This window comes from Electrona antarctica (assembly GCF_951216825.1).
Source record: "Electrona antarctica genome assembly, chromosome: 16".
NCBI classification, from domain to species: Eukaryota; Metazoa; Chordata; class Actinopteri; order Myctophiformes; family Myctophidae; genus Electrona; species Electrona antarctica.
In genome coordinates this window covers 27,980,468-27,994,980 of record NC_136797.1, presented here as the reverse complement: position 1 = coordinate 27,994,980, position 14,513 = coordinate 27,980,468, and the positions used below count along the sequence as shown (strand labels likewise).

Genomic DNA, 14,513 nt, shown 5'->3' with positions numbered 1-14,513 from the left:
ATTTCCAACAGCATAATTCCAAGATATGAGAACGAAAGAGTTGGTTAATTTCCTCCATACATTAGAGCTGTGGTCTCAGCTGGCAAAGACATTTGGGCCAGGAGGAACCAGCAAGAGAAAGATTCTTATGTGCCAAATTTGAGGTGAAAATCTCCCTGAAGTCATTCCTGCCAGGAAAATCCAGCAACACACTCTGAGTGAACCTCTACTCCCAGAACGATAGAATGCTGCCTCAGCCTGCAAACAATCTCTTCAAATTCAAAACACACACAAAGAATTATATTTTGAAGAAGACGGCTGATGGTATGAAAGCTTGTTGTTACTGAAATGTGCCTTTCCCGCAAAGAATACGATTCACTTTAAAAGGTATATTCTGCACTGCACGGAGAACCTGCTTGCTCCTGTGTCTGTTTGACTGAACGCTCTTGGATTAGTCATCTTGACACGGGAAGAGAGAGAGAGAGAGAAGAACATCACGTTCACATAGTGGCATCCCAATTCCCTACCCCCCAAAATAAAAAGGGAGACGTCTTGTTGGTCAGTGTCATCCAGTGTCTCCCTGTGTTTTCAAGGGCAGCCCAGGTCAGGCCAGTCAAAGGCAGATTGAGGATTATTCTAACCCCATCAGCCCAACAGCTCTGGACTGACAGCCCTCTGCAGCTCCCATTTTGGTCTCAACCTCATCCGCCCAATTCCTGCTAATCACAGGGTTGCTATGGGGACCGTGACATGCACAGCATGGTTTTACTAAACCACACTCTGACCCCCCCAAAACTCCACCCACCACCACACTCCTCCTCACTCCCCTTTCTTCACCAACTCACCCAAGAGTCTTCATCGCAGTGCACGCAGCCACTCCAGAAGATGAAAACATCTAATGCCTCATGTATTATGTCCCGTCATAGGACAGAGTATAAACCTGGCTTTTTAGTCTGTCACTGCCATCACCTCATGGTCCCCTTTCGCATTGAATTGACTAAACTAGACCAAAAGCTGAATGACCTTTATAAGGCTCCAAATAACTTCCAACTATCCAATGTTAATGAAGAGGGGATCCTACAAATTGGCACCTTACATCCCCCCTACAACTCTACTGAGAATTAACCAATGTAGTGTGTGTGTGTGTGTGTGTGTGTGTGTGTGTGTGTGTGTGTGTGTGTGTGTTGATTAACTTAGCTGTAGCTACTCAGCAAACGTTATTAGTAGGCTATGTCCATTGCTACTTAACGGTACTTTTAAGATTTCAGCTTTGATAAAACTTAGGAAAACTGTATTGCAACTGCTGTCCCGTTTCATGAGAAAAATTAAAATAAAAATACTTTGGAAGAATTACATCGGCTTTAGTCAATTCCGTGATGCCTCCTGTTCTGCAGACATTGTTGCAGTATTTAATCTGCACACTGTAATTCTGACGAAAACGCCAATAAAAAAACGCATTGTTTATCAACATTACAACAGCAGGCAACAGCAGCGCTGTCTGTGTTTCACCGTTTTCATTAGACCAAAGTGGCAGTCTCAGGCGGTTTTCGCTTTAACAGCAATTCAATGGAACTTCTTCCCCAAAAAACAACGGGAGCTTGTCTTTAATTATTTGACACTTTCGGCACGAAACAAAACTTACCAGGCAAGTAATGTTCTTAGAGAAGCGCTGCTCGTCCGTCCAGGACCAGGCTAGGAGGAGGAATGCTGCGCAGCGCCATCCCATCCACCACAATGAAACATCTTGGAACTAGGCAACAGGTTTACCTTCGAGACGAGCACATTCGGCTTTTTAAAAAACAAAAACAAACGCCAGAAGCGTTTTAGAACATATTGTATTACGCTGTTATGTTATTTTAGTATTCTCTCGAGCGAAACTGAATAAAAGTCTTAGTTTAAAAAGTCGTTTAGAGGCACTATAGTAGACAGCGAGCTACTCCTTTCTGGCAGCAAAGTTCCCATTACCGCTGTTGAGTAGCATTTAACCCCTCCTTCCCCGGCCCGCTCCCTCCCTTTGGAACGTCTGACTGCGTCTGACTGCGAGGAGTACATTGAACAAGGAGAGGACACATAGACGTCAAGCGTCAAGTTAAACTGGACCTGGAAGTGGACAAGTGACAAGTGTAAACTAGATAAAGTGCCCGATCGGGGCGGTATCCGGAGAACTCGCCAGTTTACCAACTCGCCGCGATTTAGTGCATTTTTGTTTTACTTCACCTTCATTTAAATTGCATTGAATTGAGAGAGAGAGAGAGAGAGAGAATTGATAAATACACAAATCAAAACAAAAGAACAATTCATGCATGCTTTGTCGATTTTCAGAAAGCTTTCGACTCAGTTTGGCATGAAGGTTTACTTTTTAAATTAATAGAATGTGGAATAGGGGGAAAGTCCTATGATGTCATTAAATCAATATATGAAAATAATAAATTGGCTGTTAAAATAAGCCTATCTCACAGAATTTCCCCGCCCCCCCCTAAATACGCCCCCTTTCGGGGTTAGTGGTGATAGCGTGACGTCACTCCATAGACGCTACATGTTAACAGAGGTAATTTAAGAAGTCTACAACTTTTGTTTTCTCAAGGTAAGGTTTGTTCTATCTGTTCGACCTGATTTACCATCTTGTTTGCTTCATAATAATATTGGTCTGTCACATTTTTACATTAGAAAATGTAAGCGGGCTGTGAGATAGGCCTATAGGTGATAAACACACAGACTTCTTCCCACAAGGGAGAGGGGTGAAGCAAGGAAGTAGCCCCACCCTCTTCAATATATATATTAATGAACTGGCACAGTTATTAGAACAATCAGCAGCACCTGGTCTCACCCTTACTGACACAGACATTAAGTGTCTATTTTATGCAGATGACCTAGTCATACTGTCCCCAACTAGAGAAGGTCTTCAGCAAAGCCTGGACATTCTTCATCAGTACTGTCAGACCTGGGCCCTGACAGTAAATATGAAGAAGACCAAAGTTATGACCTTCCAAAAGCGATCACGGTTACAGAGGAATCAACCAGTGTTCAAAATAGGTGGGACCCAAATAGAACGGACAAATACCTATACATACCTAGGTTTACAAATTACTTCCACTGGGAATTTCTGTCCAGCTGTGAAGGAACTCAAAGACAAGGCAAAAAGGGCTTTTTATGCCATCAAGCGTTCAATTCAAATCCAAATTCCAATTAGGACATGGCTCAAAATATTTAAATCAGTTATAGAATCCATTGTATGGCAGTGAGGTATGGGGTCCCTTATTACAAAGTGATTGGGCAAAATGGGACAAAAATCCAGTTGAGATCCTGCATGCAGAGTTCTGCAAAACTATTATCAGGGTACAAAGAAAATGCCCAAACTCTGCATGCAGGGCTGAATTATGCCAATATCCTTTACTTCTAAATATACAGAAAAGATCTATTAAATTCTGGAGCCATATTAAAAAGAGTGACCCTGCCTGTTACCATTATAAAGCCCTTGCCTGCCAAGAGTTGAACATCCAAAGGAGCCCCCTCAGTCAGCTGGTTCTGAAACTAGCTGACCTCTCACCTTCTGACATCACAAACCCAGCCATCCTCAGTGCAGCTACACTATCACTCAGAAGAACACAATCACAACACAAACTAGAAACATATTTGGCTCTAAACAGACAGTATACTGTGGCAGACTACCTAACCACAGTAACTGATAAAAACCTGAGAAAGACTTTGACAATGTACAGACTGAGTGATCATAGTCTGGCAATAGAGAAGGGCAGACACAGACAGACCTGGCTGCCCAGAGAGGAGAGGCTGTGCTGTCACTGTGATGACGGAGCTATAGAGACAGAGTTACACTTCTTAACACAATGTAAAAACTACACAAATATTAGAGAGGAGTTCTTCCCAAAATTTGAAACAAATTTCCCAGAATTCCGAAGTATGACAGAAAGGGAAAAATGACCACTCCTTCTGGGGGAACAGAAAGAATGTGCAGTTTTGGCTGCAAAATATGTCAATTCCTGTCACAAGAAAAGGGACAACCAGTAGGACACACATACAGTATGCCATGTATTATTTTCTGCACCACCTGCTTTATTTTATTTTATTTTTATTTATTTTTTCATGTCATTGATATTATGTTGTTATGTTGTTGTTTGTCATATCTGTGATTGTGCTTTGGCAACACTTGTAAAATGTCATGCCAATAAAGCCTGTTGAATTGAATTGAATTGAATTGAGAGAGAGAGAGAGAGAGAGAGAGAGAGAGAGAGAGAGAGAGAGAGAGAGAGAGAGAGAGAGAGAGGATAGTTGTTTAGAGTTAACACTAGAGAAAGTAGGAATGCTAAAAGTTTAAACACCAAAGTACAGAAACAATGTAATTCATTAGTAAACAATTCCTGAAATTGGTATTCACATACTCACCTTTGTATCATCATCTAGCTCACCATTTAAATGCACAAAATAATTTGATCACTTTGGAAATGAACTATAACATCTGTGAGTTTGACATACTACACTGATGAAGACAGCATGTTAGCATAACGATGAAGACATTGATGATTTGAGGCATTTTGTTCCAAAAATGTGTTTAGTAAAAATCCACCTGTTGGTGGCGCTATAACAGGCCAATATGAAAAGGGTGGGATATATCTCTTCGTGAAAGATTTCACGTATTGCACGCTGCGTTCATGATTTGAGGCCTTTTGTTCAAAACGGGCCAATCCTGCAAACTTTGAAAGCCAATGTTAGCCAATTACGATGGAATATGAAACAGATTCGGCTTGAACACTAGGCTATAGAGATAGTGTGTAACGATTTGTGGGATTTTTGGACAGAATCTAGAGAATCAAAAGTCGGCCTCCTGGTGGCGCTATAACAGGCCGTTCTGGAAATTTTAGGGGAGAGGTTCATCATTGGCATCCATCGAGTGTATGTGAAAATTTGGCATCGACCGGGTTAAGGACCACAATGGAAACAAACAAGCCCCTATAAGGCTTTTTGTGTTTTTTTGAACAATCATTGTAAACAGTACCTCTGTACAATACTGAACAAGTATTCAATGAATCAATCAATCAATCAATCAATCAATCAATTAATCTCATCCCTGAGGAAAGCTCGTGACTTTTATGACGGTTTTGACCTCTCCTTGTTCAATATATGCCTCAGAGTAACCAGACACCCCACTACCACCGTTCATTGGCTCTCTGCTGGGGGAGCGTATTACAAGAGGCGTCTCTATAGTAACCTGCGACCAGGAGGAAAATAATACTGAGAGAGCTGGTCCTGTATTTATCATACACAGTAAACAAAACAAAAAAAAAAGGGGGGGAAGGGGGAGAAATAAATAAATAAACTGTCACTGTTTATTAATTTAACTCTAAGAGTGTATGGATAAATTAAAGCTGCAATCCAGAAATTATTTGAATGAATAAAGTCAACTTTAACATAAGGATTTTAGTTTTACTGTGTAGAGTAGACTATAGAGGCAGTCCCTTTGTACTGATTTTAAAATATGTTCTGTGCTACACAGGAATCCAATCATGGCCCATGGGTCAGGTCACCTGAACCCAAAAAACTGAAAACTAATTCTGCCCTTGGCTTCACCATCTCCCTCTGCCTCACCTCCCACCCCCACCAATCTCCTTTAGCGTCTCTTCATTCCACTGGCATACATAATCATGGGTCATAGCAGCAAGACATAATTATAGTGGCACAAATGTTTTCGGTCTGCTGTGACTAGCATTAAATAGAGTCCACTGTCAAGTTTTCACTAAAGTTATATGACTTTAGAGTAGATTTTCTTTCTTTTTTGTACCACAAACAATGGAATTTAGTGGGAAAATGCACCCTAGTCCGACAGTTTTTGTTAAGCCCTTGCTACCTTCTTTGTTAGAAACGTAATACTACTAGAAGGCAAAGTCTACTCTGGGAATTTCTCTTCATTTTTCAAGCAGGAGGCCACAGCGTTTTTGTTCTAGCATTAAGCTGTGAGCTCTCTGCAACCTTGCGGATCTTGTAAGAATCTTAAATATAACATACCGGTAGCTTGAGCAGTGTGGTGTACACTAGAAAACTGTTCAGTATTATTTATTGTTTTTTGTTGAACAATGTGACCGGCTGGCATATAGACTTATTTTGCTGCCAAAGGACGACCTCCATAAATAAACAAATAAGAAAGAGTCCCTTGCACAGCACTAATGAATGAACTCAGTCTGTTTGTTTGTTTGTTTAATTGATTGATTGAAATATTTATTAACAGTTTGCAGAATTACAGTACATTTCAAGCACAAACTCAATACAAAGACTGTTAACTGTGAGTGGACGACCCAATTAAGCATTACACTTGTTTACAAGTGATCCAAGTGATCCTGTAAGAAGTGAACACAAGAAGCTTAAGTCTTTTGAATTGCAGTGTTCTTCACACTTAACCTTAATTCCTTTAATACGCCTAATGCAAAGGTTTTTCTCAGTAAGGGCTCATTATTTATCTTGTGTTATGATTTATCTTACAATATTGCAGTAGCTAATTAGCATTTGAACTATTTCCTTTCAGACGGGACAAGGTGTAAATAAGTAAGTTAGATAACATAACAAGTGTATAGGCCTACATTATATCTAAAGGAAAGCTGTATAAGGAAATGCCCATCGTTCAACCCCAATAGAACACGAGCACATGCACTGCCCATGTTTAAGGCATACCACAAAACCACATCAAGGGCCTTTGTTCTTTGGGAGCCAAGTTCCCATCCCAGGAGTCAGGAAGCAATTCACTGCTGAGTACTTCCTTCCTCTTGGAGTGCCATTCTTCCATTTTTTACTCAGCCTTCGCCATCTAGTGGCTAACAAACAGCATTGCATTCAGTGTATTATATAAACAGTAGCCTACCAGTTGCTCATGGTAGCCCTCGTGAGAACCCATGTCCTCCCTCTGTCAACAACAGCTAGAGTTGCAATGGTGTGTGTGTGTGTGTGTGTGTGTGTGTGTGTGTGTGTGTGTGTGTGTGTGTGTGTGTGTGTGTGTGTGTGTGTGTGTGTGTGTGTGTGTGTGTATAGGCCTATATACACACACAAGCAAACAATGAAAACATTATTGATGTTGTTGCTGTTAACTTATCAGTCAATTCTGTTAAGTTTCTGTAAGTAAAAGAAGAACGGTTCCATTTGATCTTCTTGAATTTTTGTTATGCTGTAATTAATTTAGATTTGTACTATTCTCTATAGGCCTATGTCTGGGTTAATGGATTGCTCTGGTGTGTGTGTGTGCACTGTGCACATAGGCTACTGTTTGAGGATTGCTCCCATGTGATGGACCGTGTAAAGTAGGCCTATAGCTAATTTTGGCATTGGTTATGCAGTGGTGTCCAGCTAAATGTTTGTCAGAATAGGATACACGTGCACCTGCCTTTACACTTAGAGTTGTGATTGTATAGCTAGGCCTAGATAGATTTGGGTCCAACAAGAGATAAAATCGTATCAAATGGGGGTCAGTGGCCTAACGCATATAGCCTATCAAACTGGAGGTCCTTGAAACTAAACAGGTTCCGAGGAATCACTGCATTCGTGTTCACATTCTGCGCGGGACGACGTAGGATCAGAGAGAGGCTTCTCCCTTCCCTCCCAATCCCCATCCAATCCACACAGATCTCTACCTCTTCCCAGGCTTTGACGTCAGATGTGCTCCCTTTTCGGTTGTCATGGCGACATATTTCCCTAACCCCCTCCCTCCCTCTCCTCCAGTCGCTCCCACAATGGTCCAGCCAGCCAGCATCTTGCAGCACAATGGTTGCACTTGCAAGGTGGTGAAGCGCAGCGCAGCGGGGAGTGATTCAGCATCGCTGCTATAGCCTCGGCTCCTCTCCCCATCCGTTTTTTTTGTTTCCTTGTCGCCGTTTAATTTTTGTTGTGGATTTATTCTCCATCTTTTTTTTCTTTTTTTTCTGCTTTCAAATTCAAGAAGACAATACATCTTTTTGTTTGTTTTAAACATGTTTCCCGTCGGAATGTTTTGAACGTGCAGGACTAGGACTGTCACCCCTGTCACCGGACTCCGGATCGTAACCAGCTGGCACGGAATGGTAGGTCCGTGGATGCGGTAGCCTGCCGGAGGAGGGTGGGGTGATGAATATTGATTACAAGGAAGGTTAATGAAGTCGACTTGACAGTTGAAAGGGACAGCAGCAATAATAAACCCCATTTTGATAACTCCACCAGGCACCAGCGCGTCGAGTAGATTATGTTATTGCAACAAGGACTGCATGCGACTCTGCGAGGACATTTTAGGGTGGTGTTGAACTGTCTTGACCCGGCGGATAGTGTTATTCTGTCAGGTTATTCAATCTCTACTCTATCCATCCTATAAAGACAACGCTACATGTTCATAAAATAGCCTATGTTATCTAGTCGGCTATTTCCGTCTATTTCCTGACATGTTTCATGATCCAGGACATCGAATATCATCATGATGATGATGAGACAATTCATGTGGATTTTTAAAAACAGTCCGGGTTCGTTAGCCTTTTTCACTTTGGGAAATTGGGTTTTGTCGATAGCCTATATCCTCAACGTAACACATTCGTTTCGCTGCTCCCCTGAATTTTACATTATTCATTGCTTTTTAGGCCTATAATGTTCCTATATGATGTTATGAAGCCTGGCGTTCTAAGCAATGTGCATATATTCTTGTAGATTCAAAACATAGCCAAGCCAGCCTTACGACCCTTTAGTTTGTCCATAAAGGGAACATGCAGCCATCGTTTCCATCAAGGTCTTCTTCATCCCTTCTCCTCCCCCTCACAAGTCAGCTGCGTATCTTGAACATGCAGTCTTTATTTCTCCCAGTCCCATCTCACCTTAAATTAAATAGAGGAAGATATAGCCTACTTATCCTCATAGTCGTTGCATGAATGAATGCAGTACATGACTCCTAAAATAAACGTAATTCATTCATAATTATTGTCATCATTGTTTAATATTGGTGATAAGACTGCATGATGGGCCTGCAAAGAAAAGTAAAGTTTGCATGGTTTATAGGTTAAAGGTCTTGTGTAGGCTACCTCATCAAAATCTAATGAAACTAAATTAGATTTTGGCCTTTAAAATTATTTAATAGGAGGTAGAAGTTAACACACTGCAGATCAGGCCTAAATACCCAGTGCTGCTAATGCACCACCATAATGGAACAACCACAGGAAATTCAAATGCTAAGGAAGGAAGAGCCATGTTAAGTCTTTGGCAATTGCTTGATTGTCTATAAATTATGTTCAACATGCATAGGTTTGTTAAGTTATTATGTCGATTTCACATCCTATGTAAACAGGAAACTTGTGAACAGCCTGCGTTCTGTTTAGCTGCATGATTAAATCACCTGAAGTCATTCTTATGCATTCTCTCATTGAAGTAACTTCTAGCCAGTGAAATAATAATTAAACTAGAAAAAGTGCTCCTCGGAGCACAGGTCTCCACCAGGTCAGGAACATTTGTGATGTTTGGACAAAATGTGTAAGAGTAATATACACATGTGTTTTGGGGGCAAAAATGTGCCTCCTGGTGGCGCTATAATAGGGCAATGTTAAAATTGTTCCTCAACATACCTGTATAGTGCAAATGTGCGTTAAACGTTTCATGACAGGGTTCTCGTGATTTGAGCCATTTTGTTCAAAATGTCAGGTCACGTTGACCTGACAAAGATGTGACTGATACATCGAAAGTTCGAAACTTTTTTACTTGTACCCTGATAATAAAACGAGTTGCTCCAGTGCCTTCCTTCCTTCTGCAACCTGTCCTGCCTCTGAGATGCACCAGACTGGTCTGCCATAGGCTAGAGGCCTCTGAGATGCACCAGACTGGTCTGCCATAGGCTAGAGGCCTCTGAGATGCACCAGACTGGTCTGCCATAGGCTAGAGGCCTCTGAGATGCACCAGACTGGTCTGCCATAGGCTTGAGGCCTCTGAGATGCACCAGACTGGTCTGCCATAGGCTAGAGGCCTCTGAGATGCACCAGACTGGTCTGCCATAGGCTAGAGGCCTCTGAGATGCACCAGACTGGTCTGCCATAGGCTAGAGGCCTCTGAGATGCACCAGACTGGTCTGCCATAGGCTAGAGGCCTCTGAGATGCACCAGACTGGTCTGCCATAGGCTTGAGGCGCGGTTGGAACTCCCTTCTGCTTAAACATTTTACACATATCGGTTATCGGTTATAGGTAAAAACACAAATCGGACTGTTATAGTGCTACCATGAGGCTGATTTGAAAAATAATTGGCATTTCTTCTTCGGCCTAGTGGGAATGTGTGTGCAAAATTCACAGAAATCGTGCGCTGTGTTCATGATTTGAGGCATTTTGTTCAAAACGGACCAATCCTGCAAACTTTGGAAAGCAATCTGAGCAAATCAGGATGGAATATGGGAAATCGGACAGATCCGTGTTGATCACATGACTATAGAGATAGTGTGTACCGATTTGCGTGATGTACTGTATACAATCTGTAGGAGTAATATAAAACAATGTGTTTTGCAAAAATCTGCCTCATGGTGGCGCTACAGGCCGTTCTGGAAAATTTGGCGCAGAGATTCAGAATTGGCATCCAGGGAGTGTGTGTGCACAGTTTGGCAGTGCCGGAGATTAGCTGTATGTGGACAAAGTGCAAAACATACTCTTCCCATGCGTTCGGCCTGGTGGAGACAATTAAGTAGGCATCCCTATTTGAAAAATAGCCGTAACAAGCTCACAACATTGGCGATTTACATGGTTAAACTGTTCCTCGTTTTGCTGGGGACCCCCTGGAACTGCTTCAAGGTCCCCTGCAGGCTCCCCAGACCCCACTTTGAGAACCATTGCTTTCATGGAGGAAGGTTTTCATGGTGTTTGTCACCAACCCCTTTGTTAAAAGAAAAGGCTTAAAAAAATAAATAAACTGTGACCTTGTGTGTTAATTGACTGAGCAGCAGAGCAGACTTCCATAACCCTGAAGCTGTAGCTGCAACAAACACCCTTGACAAAGCTTGAGCAAATATATGTTTAGCTTTTCCTCCTCCTACTCCTTCTCCTCCTCATCTTCATTCACACCCTCCTCATTCTGAATTCATCATCAGTTGTGTGTTGCAGAAAATAATGAATTGCCTGGTAAAGTGTTGAAGTATTTCAGCAAAATTGTACAATATCTATAGTCTTCGGAGGTTTATACAAAACATCTGTTGATCACTGATATTGATTTCGAGGTAGGCTGCTTGTTTACCAAATGGAGCATCATCAATGAAAATGGTCAGAGGTAGAGTGTTGTCTGATAGTAGCTACAGTAAGGCCTGTTTTGGCTGGGAATCAGGATTATGGGATAATCATCGCAATATTAATGCTGCTTTGTTATATAACAAAATAATATAATGATGGAATTGGAGGATGCAAGTGCAATACATGAATAATGCATTTGTTTTGCCATGTTCTGCTGAAAGAGTGAGAGTAGATAGGCAGCAGTAAAACATTGATGTGCTGCTGTGTAATTGTTCGAGAAGTTATATAAAATGTCTTGGAGCACAGCGACAACCTTTCAACTCACACCACTTACTAACAATCAGGACCTCAATTTTAAGAACATTATCATGACATTAACCACATGAACCCTGGTGTCCCTATTCAGGGAATGTCATTATATGTGAGATGTATTGGTATAAATTTGATCCCATATGGGGTCATGGTTGTCAACATACTGGATGTCTGTATCCAGGTATATATTGGATGCAGTAACTGTGTGGTGTTTTCTTTTACAGTGATATAAAACAACACGGTTCTCGTTAGAGATGGATGAGTATACAGGGTCAGGGACTGAGAATCCTGGCATATTATAGCATGTCTACTCTCTATCTCCTCAGCTACGTATTACACTGACCATAATATCACCATAGTCCTTTGAATATGTATTCAGTGGTGGTGGACAAAGTACTCAACCCCAGTACTTAACTCAAAGTATAGATACTCCTGTACTCAACTACAAATTTGCAGTGTCAAAAGTTGGGGAAAAAAAGAAAGAAAGGAAGAAGGACATGTGGTGGAGTCAAAAGTAATATCTGTCATGAATACAAAAGTACAGTACTCAAGTAAATGTCTGACCACCACTGATACATGTTTTGACCTTTCGTGTAATAATCACAGCAATGGTATGAACAGTTTGGTAGGCACCAAAAGAAAGGAATATAGGGTTGGACGCATAGAGTGTAGCAAAGAGTGTGTGTGGTCCTGGAATAATAGAATATGGTAAGTAAAATGTAAGATTATGTAGAAAGGCGTCATTTAACACTTTTGTATACGTAATGACCACCACCACGGCTTATGTGAGTTTGAATCCACTGTGGTGCATCCGGCTTTGTCGAGTATCAATACGAACACAATTGGCCCGTGTTTGGGGGAGCAGGGAAGCCGGGCGGGTGATATTTGTCACTCCACGTACTCTCACGGGCTGGGTCGGCACCTGTCAGGAGGAGTAGGATGGGTGTGTGAGGGGAGGAACCATTTGCATAACGACTACATTGGGAAGAAGAAAAGGGTAAAAAGCAGACATTTAAAGGCCAGGTCAGGTTGTGGCCTCCTGGTGGTGCTATAATAGGCCAATGTGAAAAGGGTGCCATTTCTTCTTACGCCTTGGATGGCAATTGGATGATTTGAGGCATTTTGTTCCAAAAATGTGTTTTGCAAAAACCCACCTGTTGGTGGCGCTATAACAGGCCAATGTGAAAAGGGTGGGATATATTCCTCAGCCTAGTAGGACCGTCTGTGAATTGAGGCTTTTGATTCAAAACGGGCCAATCCTGCAAACTTTGAAAGCCAATGTTAGCCAATTAGGTTGAAATATGAAATATCGGACAGATCCGTCTTGAACACACCTCCTGGTGGCGCTATAACAGGCCGTTCTGGAAAATTTGGGGCAGAGGTTCATCGTTGGCATCTGAGACTGTGTGTCTCTGAGACTGTCCCTGTGTACCTGTGTTCGAGCACGAAAATAGCGTCATAGCGTTTGATCACCACCAAGTGTCACTGTTGCACAGCCTAACAAACAGACAGAGACACACAGGCCAGGGAGGAGGGCTTGTACAGTACAGTACAGTACAGTACAGTACAGTACAGTACAGTACAGTACAGTACAGTACAGTACAGTACAGTACAGTACAGTACCACTCATTTCATACGGGTCTGATTTTTTGTGTTGGGGTTTGGAAGCACTCGTTGAATAGCACATGCGTACCACCTGTTTTGAATTTGCACATAATGCATGAGGCAGCAGGAGGTTAATTGCTTTACTGATAACGAGTGCTTCCAAACTCTGATACTTAGAAAAAGAATTATCTGCAAGGAATTACTTGACAGGAAGTAGCTCATAACATGTCTACGGTGGATTTTTATGAAACAAACACTTTGCAGATAGAAAGAGGATAATTCAAGCTTTTCATACAGCTGCAATGTTGGTGAGTTTGACGTTGTTTAATACAACTAGATAGGACTTTTCTGTATGGATGAATGGGCTGTCAGTGTCAATGGGAAGTTGCACCTAGTTAGCACCTTGCTGGCAAGATGGCCACGGTCTGCATAAGGTCACGAGCAGGACACGGGTGTGTGACAAATAACACAACTCTATGGCAATGACAGGGACTAGGTGTGTGTGTGTGTGTGTGTGTGTGTGTGTGTGTGTGTGTGTGTGTGTGTGTGTGTGTGTGTGTGTGTGTGTGTGTGTGTGTGTGTGTGTGTGTGTGTGTGTGTGTGTGTGTGTGTGTGTGTGTGTGTGTGTGTGTGTGTGTGTGTGTGACGTCTGAGTCCGAGGAATACACAGAACCCCACAGGGAATACTTCGCGGACCACTTGGTCTGTGGACTACCTGCCTAATAATGATATGAATTTTGTGCCCATCCCAACTTCCCAGGCTCATCCCTTAACAACTCCCTCCCCCAGCCCCAGACTGAGTACACCAAAATACATACAACAATAACAATCAAAATTAACAATTATTTTGTAAAATTGATACAAATCGATTAATTTGTTCAACTGTTGCACCTGTACTACTGTATACAGCTGGCCAACCTTTGTTGATGCTCGGGTGCTACAGTGTTCATTAGCTTTCACATTGGAGACTGGTTTAAGAATTAACACACAGTATATTGTATACCTACAAAGCAATTCATACGGAATGGCATTACTATTAGTTTTAATCCTAGCAGGGAGCAGCTTGGTCAGCTCATATCAGGTCCATAGATACTGTATCATAGGTCCGATACGTAACATTGTTTATATTTTGTAGCAGTGTGTGTGTGTGTGTGTGTGTGTGTGACTGTGCGTGCGTGCGTGCGTGCGTGCGTGCGTGCGTGCGTGCGTGCGTGCGTGCGTGCGTGCGTGCGTGCGTGCGTGCGTGCTTATGTGCGTATGTGCGTATGTGCTTGGGTGCGTGCGTGTGTGTATGCATGGCTGTGTGTGTGCACTTTCCAATGTATCAACAATGGACCTCGATAACTCTTGTCATAACATTTCTGTTCAGTAGAACAGTGTTCCAGCTTTTTAGATCTTAGTTTCGACTATA

At 42.1% G+C, this 14,513-nt stretch overlaps 2 protein-coding genes across 6 annotated transcripts in view; one reads left to right on the top strand and one right to left on the bottom strand.

Moving 5' to 3' along the window:
- Positions 1–1,959, bottom strand: part of ptpn13 (protein tyrosine phosphatase non-receptor type 13) — an 82,406-nt gene extending 80,447 nt beyond the window's left edge. For all 5 annotated transcript variants that reach the window (XM_079523553.1, XM_079523554.1, XM_079523555.1 and 2 more), the window contains exon 1: positions 1,622–1,959. The gene's annotated coding sequence lies outside the window, so the exon portion shown is untranslated. The remainder of the gene's footprint in view (positions 1–1,621) is intronic.
- A 5,987-nt stretch (positions 1,960–7,946) lies between these two features.
- The window catches only part of mapk10 (mitogen-activated protein kinase 10), a gene marked incomplete at its 5' end in the record, with an annotated part of 44,711 nt that continues 38,144 nt past the window's right edge, over positions 7,947–14,513 (top strand). The window contains one exon of the mRNA XM_079524258.1: positions 7,947–8,033. Within this exon, the coding sequence (XP_079380384.1) occupies positions 8,031–8,033 (3 nt within the window). The remainder of the gene's footprint in view (positions 8,034–14,513) is intronic.